General features: G+C 35.5%; 2 protein-coding genes across 3 annotated transcripts; both read right to left on the reverse strand.

Annotated features, from left to right (window-relative positions):
- Window positions 1–1,119: 1,119 nt before the first annotated feature.
- Window positions 1,120–7,764, reverse strand: LOC120627142 (retinoid-inducible serine carboxypeptidase-like). Of its 2 annotated transcripts, XM_039895010.1 has the most exons (10): window positions 7,536–7,764; window positions 7,487–7,489; window positions 7,038–7,282; window positions 6,382–6,481; window positions 4,300–4,430; window positions 3,786–3,896; window positions 2,886–3,213; window positions 2,429–2,506; window positions 1,613–1,761; window positions 1,120–1,312 (listed from the first exon to the last, which is right to left on the reverse strand). In XM_039895010.1, the coding sequence occupies exons 1-10, from the start codon at window positions 7,597–7,599 to the stop codon at window positions 1,226–1,228; spliced, it is 1,296 nt and encodes a 431-aa protein (XP_039750944.1). In that variant the 5' UTR covers window positions 7,600–7,764; the 3' UTR covers window positions 1,120–1,225. The 2 variants fall into 2 exon arrangements, with proteins under 2 accessions (XP_039750944.1, XP_039750945.1); XM_039895011.1 differs by lacking the exon at window positions 7,487–7,489 and having other exon boundaries at window positions 1,122–1,312.
- Window positions 7,765–12,984: 5,220 nt separating this feature from the next.
- Window positions 12,985–20,348, reverse strand: LOC120627049. The gene is made up of 4 exons (XM_039894887.1): window positions 20,310–20,348; window positions 19,971–20,217; window positions 16,340–16,552; window positions 12,985–13,277 (listed from the first exon to the last, which is right to left on the reverse strand). The coding sequence occupies exons 1-4, from the start codon at window positions 20,346–20,348 to the stop codon at window positions 12,985–12,987; spliced, it is 792 nt and encodes a 263-aa protein (XP_039750821.1).
- Between the last annotated feature and the right edge of the window lie 745 nt (window positions 20,349–21,093).

Raw genomic sequence — 21,093 nt, forward strand, 5'->3', positions numbered from 1 at the left:
TAATGGCGATTGTAAAAATTACCCTCTCGGTCTATTTATAGGTTTTTTTTATTAATAACCACGCTTTAATAGGTGGATTCAAATTTATATACATAATTTTTAGGATTTTTTTTTTATTAATCACTACCACGCTTTGATTGGTGGAACCAAATTGTTGTACGTATATAAAAATACTTATTTTATTTTAATTTATCTATATACGAAAATCAAATGAGCCATTTTTTAAATAAACTAAAAAAAGTTTGGGTCTTTTTTGATAAAGTAAATCAAAAAAAATTATTAAATTCTAACCCGAACAAATAGAATAATTGAATGAAGCATTGTTATGATTTAATAAAAGGTAGCTTTTCGAAATCACTAATCCACTTTAATAAAAGGTAGTTATTTCGTATACATATATACATACATACGAGTACATACCTACTTAGTTTTTTTGTGTATCTAGATCCTCTTGAACTTTTTTTAAATAACAATATTAATTTTGATGTGGTCTCGACGTTATATTCGTAAGGCTCAGTATATTAAGCTCGCAAAAGCCTCGTGTACATTTTTATTGTATTGTGAAAATGATAAAAATAATAATATTTCTATTGATGTTTACGGTGCTTCAAAAGTTAAATGTAATTACATTTTTTTAATGTAAATATGAAATTGTATAGAGCTATGATTTTTATTATTATTTAAGACATTATACAATTTCAATGACTTTATTTATTTTATTTTTATAATCACGCCTGCCTCCGTGAAAAGTGCAAAGTGGAGATTTTCTACCTACGTTTACTTATTAAATCGCGTGAAAATTAACTACAATTTATATTGTATCGGACAAGCGCAATTCAGTTAAAACATGGTTTCCCCATATTGAAACTAGTTGGCACTCCTTCAATACCATATAAATGTAAGTTAACTTACACACGAACGAATAAGAAAACGTAGATAGAAAATCTCGCACTGGGCATTCACGTACGAAAATTAAATTAGGGTAGGTACTTATTTTACTTTCGATTAGTTTTTCTTTGTTTCCCGACGCGTACTACTTCGAGGAAAGGCTTAACATCTTTTGGGTAAGTATATATATGTACAGCCTCCTAGTTTTTATCAGTAAACGATTAATGTTTATTTTCTCTTATTAGTAAAGCAATACTTTAAAAAATTGATTACCAGTTCTACAATTGTTAATCAGGTTTATTTGATGATATTATGCTACATAATTATTATCACTCGATTATATTTCTCTTGGATGGACTAAATTAGTATCTTCTATGAGATATTCCAGGATCTGTTCCATTGCAGTTGGGTTATCTTCTGGAACCTAGAAAATTGGCGAAAATTTTAATGTTTATCTGTTAACTACCTACTTCATTAGGTTAAAGCATAGAGTAATTAATGTCCTAATGATAACAAGGTCATTCATCAAATGCTGACAACTTCAGTGCATCGTCGATTCTAAAGCCTGTAGGGACCTAATCATTAATACAATATGACGATTATTGATAGGTCGAAAAGTGGATTATGATATACTTTACATTAAAACGGTCTATACTACCATAATTTTAACCTTTCTCAATTACTGTCAAGAAAATCATAAGTGAAGAAGTAAGTGAATACGTACCCAATGTCCAGATCCAAATACCGTCCAAAAGCTGAATTGTCCAGCCGTCTTATAAAATCCGTTCTTGTACCCTCGTATTGGTATCCTCTTTGCACTAGAAAACTCCTGCGCTCCGTGCCACTTCAGAGCATGGACCAAATTCGTAGCACCTAAATATATAACGGAATATTATGTATGAATGCTCCAAACATCGCATTTGTACGCACACGTCGCCCTTCAGTGGCGCCTCTTCATCCTTATTCCCAAATGTGACTTACGTGTGTCTGGAACTAATTTATATGATATTGCTTTTAGTCATTAAAATTTTAGTTCCTTGGCCACAGCGTCCTACTGAAACCGCCAAAATGGCTTGCAGCAATTGGAGACAAAAACAAATAACCGAAGCCTATCCAGTGGTAATAATAAATAGAGCTCAGTGAGTGTACCCCACATACCCTTTGGCCGTCGCTCACTAACTTTATTTTCAGAGGTTTTTGACAGTGGCATGTGACATCAACCCATTTTGCTCGAATTAAAAACGCAAATAAATTCGGATTGGCAGACTTGACACGCTTTTGAGAACGTTAAGAAAACTCAGGCATGCCGGTTTCCTCACTTTGTTTCCACCGTTAAAGCAAGTGATATTTTAATTGGTTAAAATAAAAACGCAAATAACTTCAAACACTTTAGGGTCGGCCTTGAGCACTTAGAAGGAACTCTTCCATAATTATTAGGTGAAATACACAACCAATCCAGTAGGTACTTATGTATCCAAGGAATCAAATTACTTTATACTATTAATTGTCATAACATGAGGAGATAGGTATACCTACGTACCTGCAAGCGGTGTAGCAACATCTAAATTGCCATTATATACTGAAATTTTGAGTTCTGTGTTATTGAGGAGTGTCTCTACTGGAAGAAAAGATCAAAATTACAATTTTAATAACAGTTGCCCGGGACTACGTTTGCGTTTGTTTCGGTTTCTCAGAAACCCCTTGGGGGCGGAGGGGGGTCATTTTTTCCCGGACTAAAAAGTATCCCATGTTCCTGAACCTCTAGTTTCATCTAAGAAGTGGTCCTCTAGTTTCATCTTGCATTGGCAGGTGGGCACATGTATTTTATGCCTCTAAAGGGGATATAATTTTTGTCTCCGGCCTCCTCTTGCCGTGCTGCTGGGTCAGGCCTTCTCCCCTTAGGGGAAAAATTCTAGACCAATTACTCAACACGCTACTCCAATGCGATGATTCACTGACACTTGGTGAACCTACTTAGGAAGTAAAACGTAACTTACAGAACTTATTCGATGGCACTAGTAAACTTTCCTTTAAACTTTGGAAAGCTTCCTCTGATGTCCAAATCCAGCTTAAACTTTGATGAACCTCTGCAAGTGTTGGTTTCACATATCTATTAATTTTCTCTGTTAAATCTGTAAGGGCACCATAAACTGTCGGTTGATTTATATTGTTAAAATTTATTTCCATCCCGGCTTCGTCATTCAATAATTGAAATAATGTATTATCTAATTTACTTGCGGCCGCGTAATCTGTTTTATCGATTAGATAGGCTATATTTTTAGCCAGTTTCATTGCTTTCCTGTACGTGGGCTGATCGATTACACCCTGAAACAAGTAAAAATTCTTATTTAACAGTTCGAGTACATAATACTTCGTCACAAAGAGCTCTGCAACTAGTTAATCTTTTAGTAGCAGTAAAGCTTATTGATACAAAGCTCGTCCGGGGAAGTACCTACTACCACGATGCTTATTTCTGCCGCCAAGCAGCATTGCTGTGTTCCGGTCTGAGAGGCGTAGTGGCCGAATAACTTAAAACCTTCGCCTCAGGTCAGACACTGGGCGGAAATACGTAGAACGTGTTCATTCATGCCCTACTAAGAGCTCTGCTTTTAGGCGATGGTATCCACTTAGGTACATACCATTAGAGCCTTATGCTTGCCGTCAATTATAACTTAAAAAGCCTTTTTAACACAAAGGTAGTATGGATATACCTGCTGGATCCGGAACTGGTTCCCTAATTATTTCATAAATCTGTCGCTAACGAAACAACACCTAAGTGAACTTCTTGTTACAAAATTATAATTCTTATTTTAGAGACGTTCAGGTTTCAATTTTAAAATAATACTGCTTTTAGTAGTGATAGTAAACCCGCTGACTACAATATGGTAAGCACTTACCATATTGTATAGGAATTGAGGCTGCGCCAAACTACTCAGCTTCGGACTGACCCACCCGCTGCCGATACCGATGCCCTTGAAGTTCATCTTGAAATTGTTTTTTTTGATTGCCTTCGAATTTAAATTCACAATACTTTACACTTCATATCATCATAATGGTAAACTATTTATTACCTAAAACACTAAGAATCTAGTCTTCTGTTTTTTTTTGTTATTAATTAAATATACTACGGAAAACTTGCAGTGGCGTGCATAGAGGGTATGCAGATGATATAAAATGAAGAAAATCTCCAGTACGAGTTATAAATACTTAAGGCTAGGTTTTATACAACTTTTACAATGCCTATTCTTAAGTTTTTATAATATACTGGCTTCTTCTTCTTCTCGGTAGAATCTGCCTTCCGAACCGGTAGTAGAGCCACTACAAAAAGACATACTTGACGTTTTAAAAGTACCTACTCATGTAAGACCTTCTTGAAATAAATTAATTTTGTTTTTTTTTATATATTCTTACCCTGTGTAAATAATAACCCAGTCTAGGGCACAACTTGCCACCATAGCTTTGACCAAATATATATGTTGGTGTTTGACGAAACTCTTTATGTGTGTTAAAGAACTCCTTTATTGTTCTGAAGAGATCTTTCGCTATAAATAAAAATATAATACGTAAGTATTATCTCTCTAAATAAGTAATAACTTTATACTTAGCTGATAGTTATAGTTTCGTTCATACTTTGAGCTTTAATTAACTCCAGAAATTTAGAAATTGTTACCAAAAGAGACCAAAAAATATAGAAACGAATAATTTAAATTGTCACGATAAAGCCACCTTTACACGCTTCTATTGCCTTCTTTTTTTCTTTTAGTTAGTTCTATGTTAGTTGTATTTGTTTTTCATTTCTTATGTGCCCTGAAAATGTATCTATGCTACTGTCTGTACCTATACCACAGAAACAAAAAGTTGTTGATATACGGATTTAACAGGTGGCCCAACAGATGTTATTGAAAACCCACCGACCCACCACCCACAAAGTGCCGCCCTGTGTCCATCAACTTAAGTCGAAGCTAAGTTACTTTTACAAATGAAAGATCGTTTAAAAAATAAGACGTCACAAATTGAGTACCTTTGCAACTTTGCAAAACTTTTTGAGAAAGCAGCCATTACGCCCACACTTTTACGTTATGAAATTTGATTTTGGTCCGTACTACCGCAGCATATTATATGTACCTTCTATATTTAGGCCTTTGAAATCAAAATTCTTATAAGGTAAGGATGTCACCATCTATTTATGGTAGGTATTAGACGTTAGTATACGTAAGTTATATAATCAAAATCGTGTATGTGGTAGATATACTTAACACAACAAAGTAAACCTAATTTGTGTAAAGCATTTCGCTGTAAATATTTAGGAAAATATTTTTAAGCTAATAAATAAGTAGGTTGGTACGACTATTTTACAAAATCGCTAACTGGATTTTCTTCTTGAATTTTAATCTAAGGTTTTTTAAACAAAATCAACGATTTTAAGAGAAAAAAAGATTAAAAATTTTAGGATGCGTTGTCGACTTTAGCATACCTAGATTTCTATTGATCATTTGAAACGTAGATAGGAATTTTAATGAGAAACTTCGCTAGAAAAATTAAATAGATGGTCAGATTACAGAGCTTGTCTCTTTAATCTGACCCAGGAAATATTAGGTTAGAATAAAAGAGCGATTACGAATAAGGGCTACTTTTTACCATTTAAGTGCGGAACTGTAAAAAATGGAATTATACAGAAGTAATCCCTATCCCTATCCCTATCCCTACTAATATTATAAATGTCAATGTAAGTTTGTTTGTTACGCTTTCACGCAAAAACTTTTTAACCGATCCTCATGAAACTTTGTACACATATTCTTGGAAGTGTTAGAAGTAATATAGGATACATTTTATCCCGACATTAAGCTCGGTTCCTTTGGGAGAGGGAATGAAAGTGTTTGACGATTTTACACCATAACTCCGACAAATTATAAGCGATTTAAAAATTTTTTTTTGTACTATAGAGGTTATAATATATGTGTTTAATTTTGCCCAAACTGTGGTTGGAGATAAGAGGACAGGTCTTCTCAGCAGACAACAGCAAACCCCTCATTAAAGGCTTAGCGATACTGAATACTTTTAGAACTACAACTAAATTTAATGCCACATCAAAAAACAAAATCAAACGTAGACGAAGTCGCGGGCAACAGCTAGTACGTTATAAATTCTCACGACTAGTTGTCTACCATTTGGATATTATTTTTCACACTACGATGAGAGTGTGAAAAATAATATCCAAATGGTAGTGTGAGACTGTGTTTACCTTCTGTAAAGTGGTAGGAACCTTGGGGGCTTAATAATAAGCCAAATAGTTGTATTTTTAAACAATACATCATAAATATACCTGATACAAATTTTATATGCAATATGTTTGCTAATGCGCTATGCATATTTTGCCATGTGCTTATGATGTCCTTGCAGCAGCGAAAAAAAAACCTTACCTACGGTTAAATATAAAAATTATTGTCTACGTTTTCACGAATAAAATATTTTAATAGCAAAAAAATTACAAACCTGCATCTTTATCTGTTTTTACCAGAAGTGTTTCATTAACTGCATAACTAAATCCACTTTCAACAGGATGATCTATCAGCAGTACATTCCGACCATTTACCTGGAATTAGATGTAGAAAAACTCAAGACGTCAATCGTGAATGATTTTGTATTATATTAAACTTTTAGGTAAACAGTCTTTGGTTCTCATGTGTAGGTGGTCCTATTGAAAAGTCCTTGTAACAATTTTTAACGAGGCCAAACTCTACTATCCTAATATAAGTCATGACTGAGTTCCAATGTCCGCCTGTTTATGGCGCCGAAACCATTATCTATTTTTCACCGGAGCCTTGAAAGTTGCTGAGAATCGATTACAAGTTTCTAACCGAAAGGGCTTCGACATCATTATCATCAGCCTATCAATGTCGCATTGCTCTTTTGCAAAAGTGAGGTACTGTTTATATGCTCCCAATAATTACCTACTGTACGCATAACACAAGTAGGGTTGCCAAACGTACTCTAAAATATACTACATATTTTACTCTGTTTAATGTCGATATAAGTACTAATAGAGTACTCGAAAATAGTACTTTAACAGGAGATTATACTTTCTAGGTTTAGAATGTTTGGGAGTCATACAATTATTAAAAAAATAGCTAGAATATAAGTTTACCTACCCATGTATGGTTTCGAGGCTGCATGTCTATAGTAAGCGGTCCAATTTCAGCAAAGTTAGCTATGCCAGAAGCCGCATGACCCGGTCCACCCTGAATCCATATGATTAGTGGTTTACGATCAGACCCGTATTGTACTCCGTCAGCGTAGTATAACCAGTAAAAGAGAAACGCACCAGGACGCACCTCGACGTATTTCTGAATACTTTCCCATGGTTTCCGTTTCAGAGCTTCTAAGTAGGGGTTTTCTAAAATTAAAGTTTTTTCTTAAATTTTATTCCTAGCTTAAATATATCCTGCGATTTGCATTATCTAATATGGAAACAGTCAAGAAAAATAGTCTCAATCCCAATTGAAGTTACAAATAAAATAAAGATGATAAAAAGGAAATAAAATAAAATTAATGTTGAAAATAAATAAGACTAATTTTAGCATTTACGTTAAACTTAAACTTTCTATGAGAAAAAAAACAATGTCTGGTACAGAGAAATTTATACTGACCTTCGCATTTATGTGGAATAAAAAGAAACAGTATAGTAAAAATCTGAATTAAAATTGCATACATTTTCAAGCGCTCACTACAAATAAAATAATCACAAAATTCACATGCGCCTTAGGGATCGCTTTAAAACGTTTAACCACATGACTCGTAGGTATATTGCGCATGCGGTGATATCATCCCACACTGGAGATTAGAGAGAATTAGGTATCTACATATATGGTGCAAAACATAACATAATATGTAGGTCCTGAATGTAATGAAAATTACAAATCTTCGACGATATCCTTCACTTATATTTTCACACTTCTAGTGTTGCCCAAATTCAGTCTTGGTCTTGCAGTCTTGGTCTTGTTCTTGCGTTTTTGCAAGACCAAGACCAAGAACAAGACCGCGTATTTTTAGCAAGACCAAGACCAAGACTGACCGTGCAAGACTTGAGCAAGAACAAGACATAGCCTGCAAGACTCTTGCGTCTTGCAGCTAGGACTTAGCGCTATTTCACGGAGTAGTTAGGTGTAACAGTTCGGTGTATAGGTAGGTAGGTACGCTTAGGAATTCTATGAGACGCAAAAAACTATATCAAAGAATATGAAAAACTGGACCTATGCGCATTACGACTAATACCATAAACATAGCGAATAAAAAAATATCTATTAAAATCAAACTGAGTGCATGCATAGTTATGTTTTAACCATCGGCACTTTGATAATGCGGCATCAAAGGTTTTGTACTTACTTCTCAAAGAAATTTGCCGCTTTTCGGAAGTACATGGTTATGATACACGCGCCGGCGGCTTCTTTTGAAATCTAAAACAATCGTTGCCGCCGCGCCGAAATCATAACATTTGACACTATTCATGCAAAATAATTTCGAATTTTAAGAGTACCTACAGGTGTTCCAAAGAATAAATAAGTTTCAGAGTGCTTAGAATGAAAATGAATACATTATACTGATCACGCAAGTAGTATTATGATTAGGATAAAATGGTGAGGATAGGTAGTAGATGTCATAATAATTCATTCTAGTAAGTAATTATAATATTGATTACTTATATGGTTTTAAACTAATTACTTAGGTACTATTATTGTACATTTAGTCATTATATGTATTTCTTAAGTTTTTACAAGAAAAAATAGCAAAAAAGTGTTCGAATATCTCTGAGAGAGATGATGAGAGTAAGTATTTACTAGCTGTGCCCGCGACTTCGTCCACGAGGAATAGTAACTTTGGAGGTATAGTGACGTTCAGGATTTATTTCAAACATACAAACGAACTCTTCAGCTTTATAATATTAGTATAGATGCACGCCAAAACATTCACTTATATGTAAAGAATAGTGATTGGCACTAATTCTTCACATATATTTTATTCACGGGTCGCGTCTGTACAAGTAGGTAATATTTAGTGTGTGTTTGTACGCCGCACGCGGCATCGTTCGATTTGCGGCGGCATCCTTTTCATAGAGCCGGCACGTGGCGAGGCGGCGCGGTAAAAAGCAAGGAAACGTACTATAAATGAAGGAATTATTTTAATTCCAGTCATTTCCAATTGAGCTGTGCTTCAATTCTAACTTAATAATTGTTTTTACTAATTCTCGTTGTTTTCTAAAAACGTATCACGTGTACAATTTAATATGAGTGACGAAGATTCAAATTATTCTAGTCCGAGTAACGAGAGTTTGAGTCACAGATCTAAAAGACCCAAAAGCAAATTTGAGGAGTTTTTCGAAATAATTCATGCATCCCAAACTGCCTTGTGTAAATTGTGCCAACATAAAAAGATTGAAATAAAAATGAAAAACAGAAACACTTCAGGCTTAAGGAAACATCTAATGTCTTTCCACAAAAAGGAATCAGAAATATTTCTTCCTGTTAAACCAAAATTAAGTGGAGATATCACAAGCTTTTTAGTAACCGCTGGAAGAAGTGGACAGGTAAGAATATTTTTTTAACAGTTAAAAGAATTTTAACTCCGCGTAGCTATTCATGCGATACTTTCAAAAACGCCATTAACTTACGTAAGTATTTTTGAGTTAGTGGTGTTTTCATCTAGGGGTGCGACATATTAAGTATGTAATTATCGTCTTAAATATTTTTTATAAACACCCATATTTTCATTTAATCGGCCAGTAACAACTAAGTACTTTATTTTGGTAAATTACAGTACAGTGCAACCTTAATATAACAAATATCAATTTAACGATTTTCTCGATTTAACAACAACAAACCTCCTCCTCTTATACGCTCAAACCTAGTATGTTTTAAATAATAACACAAGATTTATTGTTTTGTTTCAGTCGGAAAACAGCAGTGACAACATCACGACAGCTACAGTTGATTGGGTGGTGAAAAAATATCTTCCCTTCTCATTTTTCGATGACGAAGCTACACAAGTATATTTTCGACGTATTTGCCCTAATATGGTGTTTCCTAAAAGGTCTACACTTAGAAGGAAAGTCAAAGAGCGATTTGAAGAGCTCCAATTGAATCTCAAGGAACGACTTCAACCATTATCATCTAAAATGTCGTTTACCATTGATGGGTGGACGTCAATTGCTGGTAGGAGTTACTACGGGGTTACTATTCATTATATAGACAACGAATGGAAGTATCGATCTGTAGTTCTTGATTTTATACCATCACGCGGTCGACATACTGGGGAAGATATTGCAACAATTTTCCATGAATGTTTATTGGAATATGGCATAATTGATAAAATACAAGGTATCACGGTCGACAACGCAACTGCAAATACCAAATTTATGTATGAACTGGGCAAACAGCTGCCGCCACACTTTGATTCAGACAATCAACATTTCCGGTGCTTTGCTCACATTTTAAACCTTGGTGTACAAGATTTATTAAAGACCTTAGCATTACACTGTGAGTCTGACACTAACGCGCAAGATCAGCAGTACGAAGACTATGCAGACGAAACTGAGGATGAGGAAGATGAAGAATCTGCACCAAATATTGCTGACTCGCGTACATCTGTAACAAAGTTACGCAGTATTTCCAGTAAAATAAAAAGAAGTGAGATAGTGAAGAAGAAGTTTCAGTCTGCTTGTGAAGCAGCTGGCGTGCCATCAAATCTAAATGCCATTCTTGACTGTCCAACGAGATGGAATTCCACACATGATATGATTGGATTTGGTTTAAAAGTGAGAGCGGGCATTGACATATTGTGCAGTTCTGTCACCGAATTGAATGATTTTCAAATCACAGCTAATGAATGGCAGGTACTCGAAAAATTACATAAATTTCTAATAAACTTTAAACTTTTAAGTACAAAACTTGGTGGAGACAAATATGTTACGTTACCGCTAGTCATTGTATCATTTAATCTCTTGCTAGATAAAATTGAATCCATGGTAAAACAGTTAGATGAGAAACCTAATCGATCTGAAGTGGATGAAAGGCTCATTCTAGCTTTCCAAGCAGCTCGAGACAAAATGCTTAAACATTACAAGAAGAGCAACTGGATTTATTGTACTTCTTTAATTTTAGACCCAAGGCATAAGGCTCAGACTTTTGACCTGACAATGTGGGGGAAGCAACTTAAAACAGAAAGTCTGCGCAAGTTCAATGAACTTTATGAAGAATATAAAAGTCTACACTCACTGAACAAATCTCTGGAATTACCAGAAAAAGACAATAAAGTATGTGATGAAGATGAAGACGTAATAGACTTTGATAAACTCTATGAATGTCCCTCGACGTCATCTGGATCTTGTCTTCAAGGCTTAGTGATAGACGAGTTGGAGGAGTACCTGAGAAAACCAAGAACTGCCAGCTCGGAAGACATTTTAGATTGGTGGAGGACGCATGAGACAGAGTATCCGATTTTATCGAAAATGGCCCGTGATTTTCTCTCAATACCTGCAACTTCAGTACCTGCTGAGAGGTTATTTTCTAAAGCATCATTAGTAATTAGAAAACATAGAAATAGGTTAAGTGATGAGTCAGCCAGATGGTTACTTTGTATTAATTCTTGGTCAAAAGAATTGATATAAAGTATCATAACCTAATGATAAAGCTGTTGATTTGTGTTGTATTTTATTTTTTATTCAAATAAATGATAAATCGTAAAACTCTTTTATTAAATTTCTTATAAGTTGAGGGTTCAATCTCTTTCTAGACAGATAAGTATTGTTCTTTAAAATACAGTCAAGTTATTGTAATTAATTTGTTTTTTTACATGTTTTAGCAAATGTAAGCTTATAAATCATAAATGTTTATTAAGAAACAGTTACTTCCATGGAAAACGACATATAGGTCAGTTGATTTTTCGAATTTCTTATCAAATCTTCAGTTATTTATTAATCTGCTTGATCTTTACTATGGCTATGTTAATTCAAGCTCACAATGTTCCAATTCTAATACGTTTTTCTAAGATTTAAAGTAAACTTTGATAAATAGTAATAGACTAATAGGTAATTGCAAGACTTGCAAGACTCTTGCTGCAAGACCAAGACCAAGACCAAGACTGGGAGCGCAAGACCAAAACCAAGACCAAGACCAGGTGTATTGGCGCGAGACCAAGACCAAGACTGGCTAAGTCTCGTCTTGTTCTTGCATTTGGGCAACACTACACACTTCACTCGAATGAACGATACTTATTGGGAAATTGTTCTACCATTGTTATGTACCTATGTTTCACGATGTATATAGAAAAATTAAAGTCACTGTAGAACAGGCACGACAGTACAATGGCTTAAGTTCCAACTGCCAAGGCTACGGCATCTAGGCGGTGCACGATTAAATGACGACACAAAGGAAACAAAAGGTCTCTCTCCTTTCACATTATGTAATTAAACTCCAGATCCACGAACTTCTTAGCATCCCATGGATTTGTGCAGGTGTCCGGCACATCGAAGCACAGGCTTGAAATATTTTGAGCAGCTCCAGAAGCTTGCGACTCGAGTGTATTAATGACGTAAGCCAACGTACACCTTCATTGCTCGTGCTGTCCAATTTTGATAGAGACTCGGAGAACTCGTTCTATAATAGAAGTTACTGCAGTTCTTGCCAGGCCAAGGTCTTTTAGTAAATTATGGAGAGGTTTTGCTGGTATGGTTATCGTTCCCACTTCTATTGGAAATAAACTAACTACGTAGCCATTTTTGGTTAGTTCATTTGAGAGAAGGTATGTTTGTAGTTGTGGAAGGTAAGTATGATGAAACCCACATCGTCATCTTTATAGTGTTTTTTTAATTAGGTTATATTAATAGATACGTATTACGTATCGATAATAAAGTCAGTTGCCCATAACAGATATATGATATCAGGTCGATCCCCGTATTTTACATAATGAGGTTTTACAAATATGATGCGGTTTAAAAGAATAGTTTTTTTATTTTAATTTAGACATTTAATTTCCGAAGATTTTGCTTAAATAATTATTAACTATATTTGACTTATAAGTATTTGCTTAGAATAAAATAACATATTAAAAGAACAAGTCAGCAAAAGACCCTAATATTCCTGTATCACTATTGTATTTTCTTGGTCTATGATGTCTGTTTCGGTCTAAGTCCGATTGTATGGTCGAAGGCACATAACGGTGATGGTCGTAGTACTTGTGTTGTCTACTGGGCCTGATAGTAGTAGTAGTCGTATGATGCTTCAAACCGTGGTTTTGGGGAAGACCAACTATGTGACCGAGAGGACCACCTACAATTATTCCAGGGCGATAGATAATTTGAGGTTCTTGCCCGGCCTCATGAACTGGTTTCACGTAATCTGAAAGTCACATTATATATTAGTACCTGGAAAAAACTAGAGCAGCGTTATGAGCGTCGTGCGCTAGGCTTTTATCCAGAGTAGCAACAAGGGCGTGCATAAAGGGAATGCACAGGGTATCCAGATGATATAAAATGAAGAAAATCACCAGTAAGAATATTATAAATACTGAAGGGTATGCTTTTTGTAACTCTTACAATGCCTATCCTTAAGTTTTTTATAACTTTGGAGAGTTTCTTAATTTTATATCGTCTGCATACTCTCTATGCACGCCACTGACTAGCAAGAAGATGGCATAAAATAGAAATATACTGCCGCTATAATATAAATAAATTAATAATAATAAAAAAATAAGGTAGCCTGTACCTGTGCCTGTGTGAAGTGCACGCTTCGATATAAGCTTTATTTTAAAATCATCTACTTTACTGGCAATCATGCAGCGTACCTACCATACGAAAGAAAGGAGTAACTTTCTTTATAAATATTTAAACTAGCTCTTAGCTGTATTTTAGCGGCAGACTGGTGCAGTGGGCAGTGACCCTGCTTTCTGAGTCCAAGGCCGTGGGTTCGATTCCCACAACTGGAAAATGTTTGTGTGATGAACATAAGTGTTTTCCAGCGTCTGGGTGTTTATCTGTATATTATAAGTATTTATGTATATAATTCATAAAAATATTCATCAGTCATCTTAGTACCCATAACTCAAGCAACGCTTACTTTGGGGCTAGATGGCGATGTGTGTATTGTCGTAGTATACCTATTTGTTCATTGTAAAGCGGTTATATAGTGACATTTATTTATTTTTATTTATTCACATATGGTAAGTGCTGCATGATGTTACAGCCTAAGGTGAACCACGCTTGCCTAGAAGACAAAACAAAAGTGGGGATAACGGAAGCCGGTACTTTTCGGTGCGTATAAAATAAACTAGGAAGCATAGCTTACGCTTAAACGGCGTCAGATATCAAGATATTATATTATATTTCTCTCTCTCTCTATGGTCGTTCCTTCATTACTGAAGATCGTTGTCTTGGTGAGTTCTCATCTTCGAATGGGTAAATTGTCTCCATGGGTTTCTGTAGGAGGCCATTTTGGCGATTTGATAGAAACGGCACGAGTTTGACTATTTCAACTGGTCAGCCCATCTCGTTAGGGACCGGCTACTATAATTTTATCCAGGCTATCATTCCCCCGCCACATTATGTGCCAGAAATACGAGAACAAACGATGGTAATATAGAGAGGAAAGACGAACAGTAATTCCTAGCTGCGCCAGTTTAGACAAATTTGTGCGCTAGGCTGTCCAGGGTATTCTCAATATGCCCCTCCAGTGCTGGAGTACGGAATTGAAACGGTTTTCAATTTCGTAATTGAATAAATTGGTGTTGAATTTTATGTTGTTATGTTTGTGATTTAGCAGATTTTTAGGCTTACATTTCATTGATTATTGTATTTGATGTTAAATAACAAGTATTTGACAAAAAAAAGTGAAGAAAAAATTTAGACATAGCCTATGTCCCAATATTTCTGCATCTTTTACCCTTTCCAACTAGCCACACATAAAAGCTATAATTACTTGATAGACAAAGAGAGTTTCTTAAAAGTAACCTAAAAAAAATTAAAACCCTAAATGATTTAGTGATTGTCCACAATCACAAAGGCCCAAAAACAATACAACCCAAAATTATTTAGTGTCCACAACCTTTTTGCTGGTGTAATCCCTGAACCCATTTGATCTTAACTGTTGATGATATTTATGGTTGTCACTGCGTATTTTTCATGACCACTTTGTACAGTTACTTCTCTAATAGTATAGGTATCAGGAAAACGTGGCATAATAGTTATTTTATAAGAAAATATAAAATGCGAAGGTACAAGACTTATTAGTATTGGTATTTTGAAGTGAAGTTGGTAACTAGTATATTTTTAATTACGAAGTTTATCGAGGCTTTTCCTTTTACCTACCTACCTAAGAATGCTTAATCTTTGACCTTAATCAAGGCAGTAAAACCACGCAAAGTTACCACAATAAATACTAGCAATCATGATTAGTATCTAAGTGTTGATTAAACTAGATATGATTAACAATTAACACCTTGAAAGTCTAGTTCCTTTATACTTAATTAAATTAATAAATTATTTAAAGGAAATAGGTCGGTTAGTACTTGGAGTAAATTAATATTTATTTCTTAGAGCATTCATTAATTACTTAAGGTGGATCTACCGATTTCTTTACCTGGAAAATGATGTGGATGTCCCCATCATTTTCTCCTACACTAAAAAAGAAAACAGCCTACTGTGTGTTGATTGAGTACTGTGTGTAGACTGAGTAGTAGGTAGTAGAGATGTTTGTGATGGAGCTCGTCCGGGGAAGTACTACCACCATGTTAGTTTCTGCCGCTAAGCAGCATTCTTGCAATGCTGTATTCCGATCTATGTGCGGAGAGCATAAGATACGATGCATCAAATGTATGAACTACATTGTTGTTCCTAGGTGTCAGCTGACAGCTCTGGTTTCCCTACAATTCTTATTTAAATATTTTTTCGATTTTATTTAAAATCAGTCCATGTTATAACTACTTTTATGACATTAATTTTCGTTTAACATTAATCTTATAAATTTAATATGGCGGTATGGCGGCGGTCGCTAAACTATAATAATCACAATTTAACCAAATGTTAATTTCTGGACTGAAAACCGGAACAACCCTCTATTTCTCTTTTTTCGGGTATCAAACCCAGGATTTCGTGATCCGTAGTTGGACATTTACTACTAATCCGACCAGGCAATAACTACACCAAATAGATAAAGATATTAGAACTCCGTAAGTAAAACTTTGCAAAAAACAAAACCCAGATTTTCTTCCTTGTTTCTTTTACGCACCGAAAAGATTTAGAATGCCATCCCAGCTTCCGACTTAGCACCTTACCTACCTTATAATCACTAGTGAATCGCTCTTCATCATTTACAATCAAACATTACCAAGGCGTGATTGCAGCCACGCTACATATTTAAAAAGAAAATCATCGCTATTTAAAAAAGGAGCTTTTTTTGGAGTTTACCTGTTGGTTTTAGCGGTTTCGGTGGCGTGTAGCTGTTGGTTCCGAAATAACCAGCGGGTGGTGGTCGCGTCGGTCTATTAGCAGGGGCAGTGGATGGTCTGATGCCATATTGATTGTGCTGGTTTATCAAGTATTGGTTCGACGGGCGATTCGGGCCTTTATTGAAATAAAAGCGGTGTTGTCCTTGTCTTCTTACTGCCGGTCGTTGTGTGACTACAGGAAAGGAATAAAGGTTTTATTTAAATTGGTCTATATTTAAAATTTGTATATAATCAAAAATGTATTCTATATGTTTTAAAAGATATGATGGCTTCGATTTGGTAACAATCAACCGAGCTAAGAACCGGCCCTCATGATCTTGTCAATCTGGTCAGAATGATCAGTTTAGACTGGACTAAGGGCGATGTGCACTCGTCCGTATTTAATTTGTTTTCGTAATTGTGAAAATACGATTCTGTGTAGTTGTTTGTGCACTTATTCGAATTTTGTCACAAAAACCTCGAACATGAATCAAAAACGAATTTAATACAAGTGCCCTAACGCCCTTATTGAACGAAATTTTTGTCAAAAATCGCCTGCTGCACCTCATAGGTACCACGATATAAATAATATGTTTCCCCACAGAATTAAGGACATACAGAAACCGACCGCGTACACGACGAACATTGAAGCATCAAAAACCACTCCACTTTAGTTCGTTTTTAGTAGGTACTACTTTAGCAGTTGACTGTAATTATTGTACCTCTAATGTTCAAACGTTTACCAGGAAAATGGGAAAAGTTTGAGAGCTAGCAAGGCGTGCGCAGTGCGTTTTCACTGTGGTTGGACTCAATGTACTGCATGCAATAATGGCTCAATTAGGGTTCTGTATGGTCTTAATTCTGTGATTTACTTCTAAGTACTGAATACAAGCGGTGATAGCCTAATGGTTAGGACTACGGCTTCACTTTCAAGAGGCCGAGTTCAAATCCCAGCACGAGTCTCTTATTTTTTTAAGTTATGTGCGTTTTAAGTATTAAAATATCACTTGCTTCAACGGTAAAGGAAAACATCGTAACGAAACCTGCATGCCCGATAGGCAGTGTCGTGCATAGAGGGTATGCACAGGATATGCAGATGATATAAAATGAAGAAAAACTCCAGTAAGAGTTATAAAAAACTTAAGGATAGGCATTGTAAGAGTTATAAAAAGCCTACCCTTACGTATTTATCACTCGTACTGGAGATTTTCTTCGTTTTATATTATCTGCATACCCTGTGCAGAGGGTATCCTCTATGCACGCCAATGCCGATAGGTCTCCATAATGTACTCAAAGGCGAGTGAAGTCCACCGCACTGGGGCAGCGTTGTGGACTGCGGCCTAAACCCTTCTCATTGTGGCAGAAGACACGTGCCCTGTAGAGGGTCGGTAATGGGTTGATGTGATGATGATGATGATAATGGCTCAGGTATAAGCAACGTTCATATTTGCAATTTACATAATAACTAGAGAAACGAACACGTGTGGCCTGTAACTGATTATTATTGTTTTTTTTTTTTTATTCCCTTTCTACGTATTTCAATGTCATTTCCGCGTTTACCTTGAGCACCTAAGAACGCTAAGTATTTGTTATGTACGTAGGTACGTAATATAATTAACTGGGCAAGATTTTTATCTATTTTTCTCGACGAATCGATTGAATTTTTTGTCCGAAATTTTTTAGACAGTAGATACCTAATTCTCTACAAATACTGTAGCTATTAAATAAAATAGCGCAGCTAGTTTTGACACAAGTGTAGTAAGTATGAAATTTTGTACTAACTAAGAAAATTTGTTCCGGTTTTAAATTTTTAATAGTGGCTTGCCTCGAACTAAGACCTCGTGGTAAGTTAAAAACTTTATCAAAATATTTTTACTGAATTTTTTTATTTCAGCTTAGCTAGCTTTTGCCCGCTACTTCGTCTGCGTTAAATTTTGTTTTTTGATGTGGCATTCAATTTAGTTGTAGTTTTAAAAAAAAATAAAGTATTCAGTATCGCTAAGCCTTAAATGAGGGGTCTGCTGAGGATTTCTGTCCTCGATCTCCAACCACAGTTTGGGCCTAAACATTAAACAAATATTATAACCTCTATAGTACAAAAATAATTATTTAAATCGGTTATAATTTGTCGGAGTTATGATGTAAAATCGTCAAGCACTTTCATCCCCTCTCCCAAAGGGACCGAGCTTAATGTCGGGACAAAAAGTATCCTATATTACTTCTAACACTTCCAAGAATATGTGTACAAAGTTTCATGAGGATCGGTTAAGTAGTTTTTGCGTGAAAGCGTATAAAAAACTTACATTGACATTTATAATATTAGTAGGTTTAGGGATTAGTAGGGATTTATTAGCTTCTCAAGGTAATCAAACAATACTATTACACATAACAGTAATGCCTTATTTTTATATCACATTAACCAATGAAATTTCCACAACTTAGAAATTATACAAAACTTATAGCGTTTGTGATAACCCTGTTTTTGTGATAGAGATAGTCAAGTGATTTGGTAGACCTATTCTGCTTCCAGTCTACCTTATTAGACCTAGTCCTGAAACTCCTTACCTTTTTTAATACTAAAATAAATTTAATAGTAAATGATAATAGTGCTTCATCACATGTAATAGTTATTTAGCTGAAAGTTTATAAATAAAGGGTTGATTTTTCCGTAAGCAGAGGTAGCAGTATCTGTACTAAATAAATCTTGTAAAATGAGAAACATCGGTATGGATAAAATTAAATGAAAGTTTTGTGAGTGGTTATAAAAAAAACACGAAGGCTGTGCCGGGACCTACCCTGGGTTCTTCATTTCCCTGACATACATTGCATTCATTACACACATCCACTTTTTGGAATTAAAAAATTTGAAGAAAAACTAATAGAATTAGAAAGACGAACTCTCAAGTTTTTGGTTCTTTAAAAACCTAACAATTTAACTCTCTTTAAAGAAATTACCTATTAAATCTTTAACGATTGGTTGGATTGGTTGATTGGATTAACTCGGCCTTGTGGTTAGAGCTTCGGCTTCCCTTTTGAAGGGACAGAGTACGAACCTCACCACGCACGCTCTTAATTTTGGTGAAGGAAAACATAGTGAAGAAACCTGCACGCTTTCGAAAACATCATGGAAGAGGTTTCGATGATGTTTTCGAAAACGTGTGAAGTGTACCAACCCGCACTTGGCCAGCCGTGGCCGTGTCACTAGGAGGAGACAGGTGCTTATAGTGGGCTGGCCAGTACACGACCAATATTGGCAATAGATAGATAATTATAAATAACTTGGCATTCAAACATATCAATTGAACTTAACTCAAACGCTCCTAATACGATAATGAGTTCTGAGATATTAAACTTTATTAGTTTGCAGCGACCCTGATTTCTGAGTCCAAGGCCGTGGCTTCGATTCCCACTACTGGAACTTTTTTTGGTGTGATGAGCATGAATATTTTCCAGTGTCTGGGTGTTTATATGTATATTCTCTGTATTTATGTGTATTATTCATAAAAATATTCATCAGTCATCTTAGTACCCTTAACACAAGCTAGATGGTTAGCTAGAAGGGTTAGATGGCGATGTGTGTATAGTAAAAAAAAAAAAAAACTTTAACTTACGGGAACCAATATCGTTTTCATCATAGTCATCTATTTCACCACAGTCATCTGGAACATCTTCCTGTGGCTGTTCTTGAAGACTAGGTGAATTACTAGGTGAATTCGGTGTCAGCAAATTATAAAACTCTCCAAAGGTTCGTGGATGATTGTCATAGCGCTTTCTTCGAGGTGCAATTTTATTCGTAGGGCACATAGGCGCTAAAGGATTCACTGTCACTGCTTCTATGTGCACAACAAAACTAAAAACCTATAATAAAAATACAACTTTAATTTGAATCAATTCTTCATGATTATAAAATACATAAGTGGAGAACGGTTTACAAACAAAATTACGCTTACTAAAATAAGTGTCACTGTATAAGTTTCCAATTCTCGCATCTTTTTGGCTATTATTAAATAATTCAAATACTTAAACCGGCAAAATGCTTTCGCACACAAAACTCCTATTGATATCTGAACGCAACTTTATAAAGTATCTGCTACTAAAGCTAGGTCTCCCACGCGACAAAAATGAATGTGCACACAAATCCTTGGGCAATGACCGCTCCTTATCTCACGACGAGAAAAATGGCCAAACAGAACTGAAACGACCATAAAAGAATATTTATTTCTAATAACTACATATTTTACCTCTTAAACTTTAAGTAAAAATGACTTGTCTCGGCCCAATTCTCATCAGCTGGGTCACTCATAGTCATAACTGTATATTTTTACGATGCTACAGATATTAATTGATCATGTCTTCATAATTCTTGCAAACGAGGATTGTTGCAATCGTCAGTTTTTTTTTTCAACTGCAAGTTAGCCTACGACTGCAATCTCACCTGCTCGTAAGTGATGAATGCCTCTATGATCGTACGGGTCTATTAGGGGTAGGTATGGCAGTTAAATTAAATCCATACCCCTAATCGGTTTCTACGCGACATCGTACCTACCTAGCGGCTTGTCTTTGTTGATAGGGTGTTAACTAGCACAGCCTCCCACCAAACCAGACCAGACAAAATTCAGAAATTATAAACTTCCCAAATTGCCCCCACCTGGGATCGAACCTGGGCTTCCCCACTTAAAACCACAGCGCTAACCGTTGCGCCAGAGAGCTAGTCAAAATCGTCAAAAAGGTCGT

This window comes from Pararge aegeria, chromosome 10 (genome assembly GCF_905163445.1).
Source record: "Pararge aegeria chromosome 10, ilParAegt1.1, whole genome shotgun sequence".
In the NCBI taxonomy this organism is placed as follows: Eukaryota; Metazoa; Arthropoda; class Insecta; order Lepidoptera; family Nymphalidae; genus Pararge; species Pararge aegeria.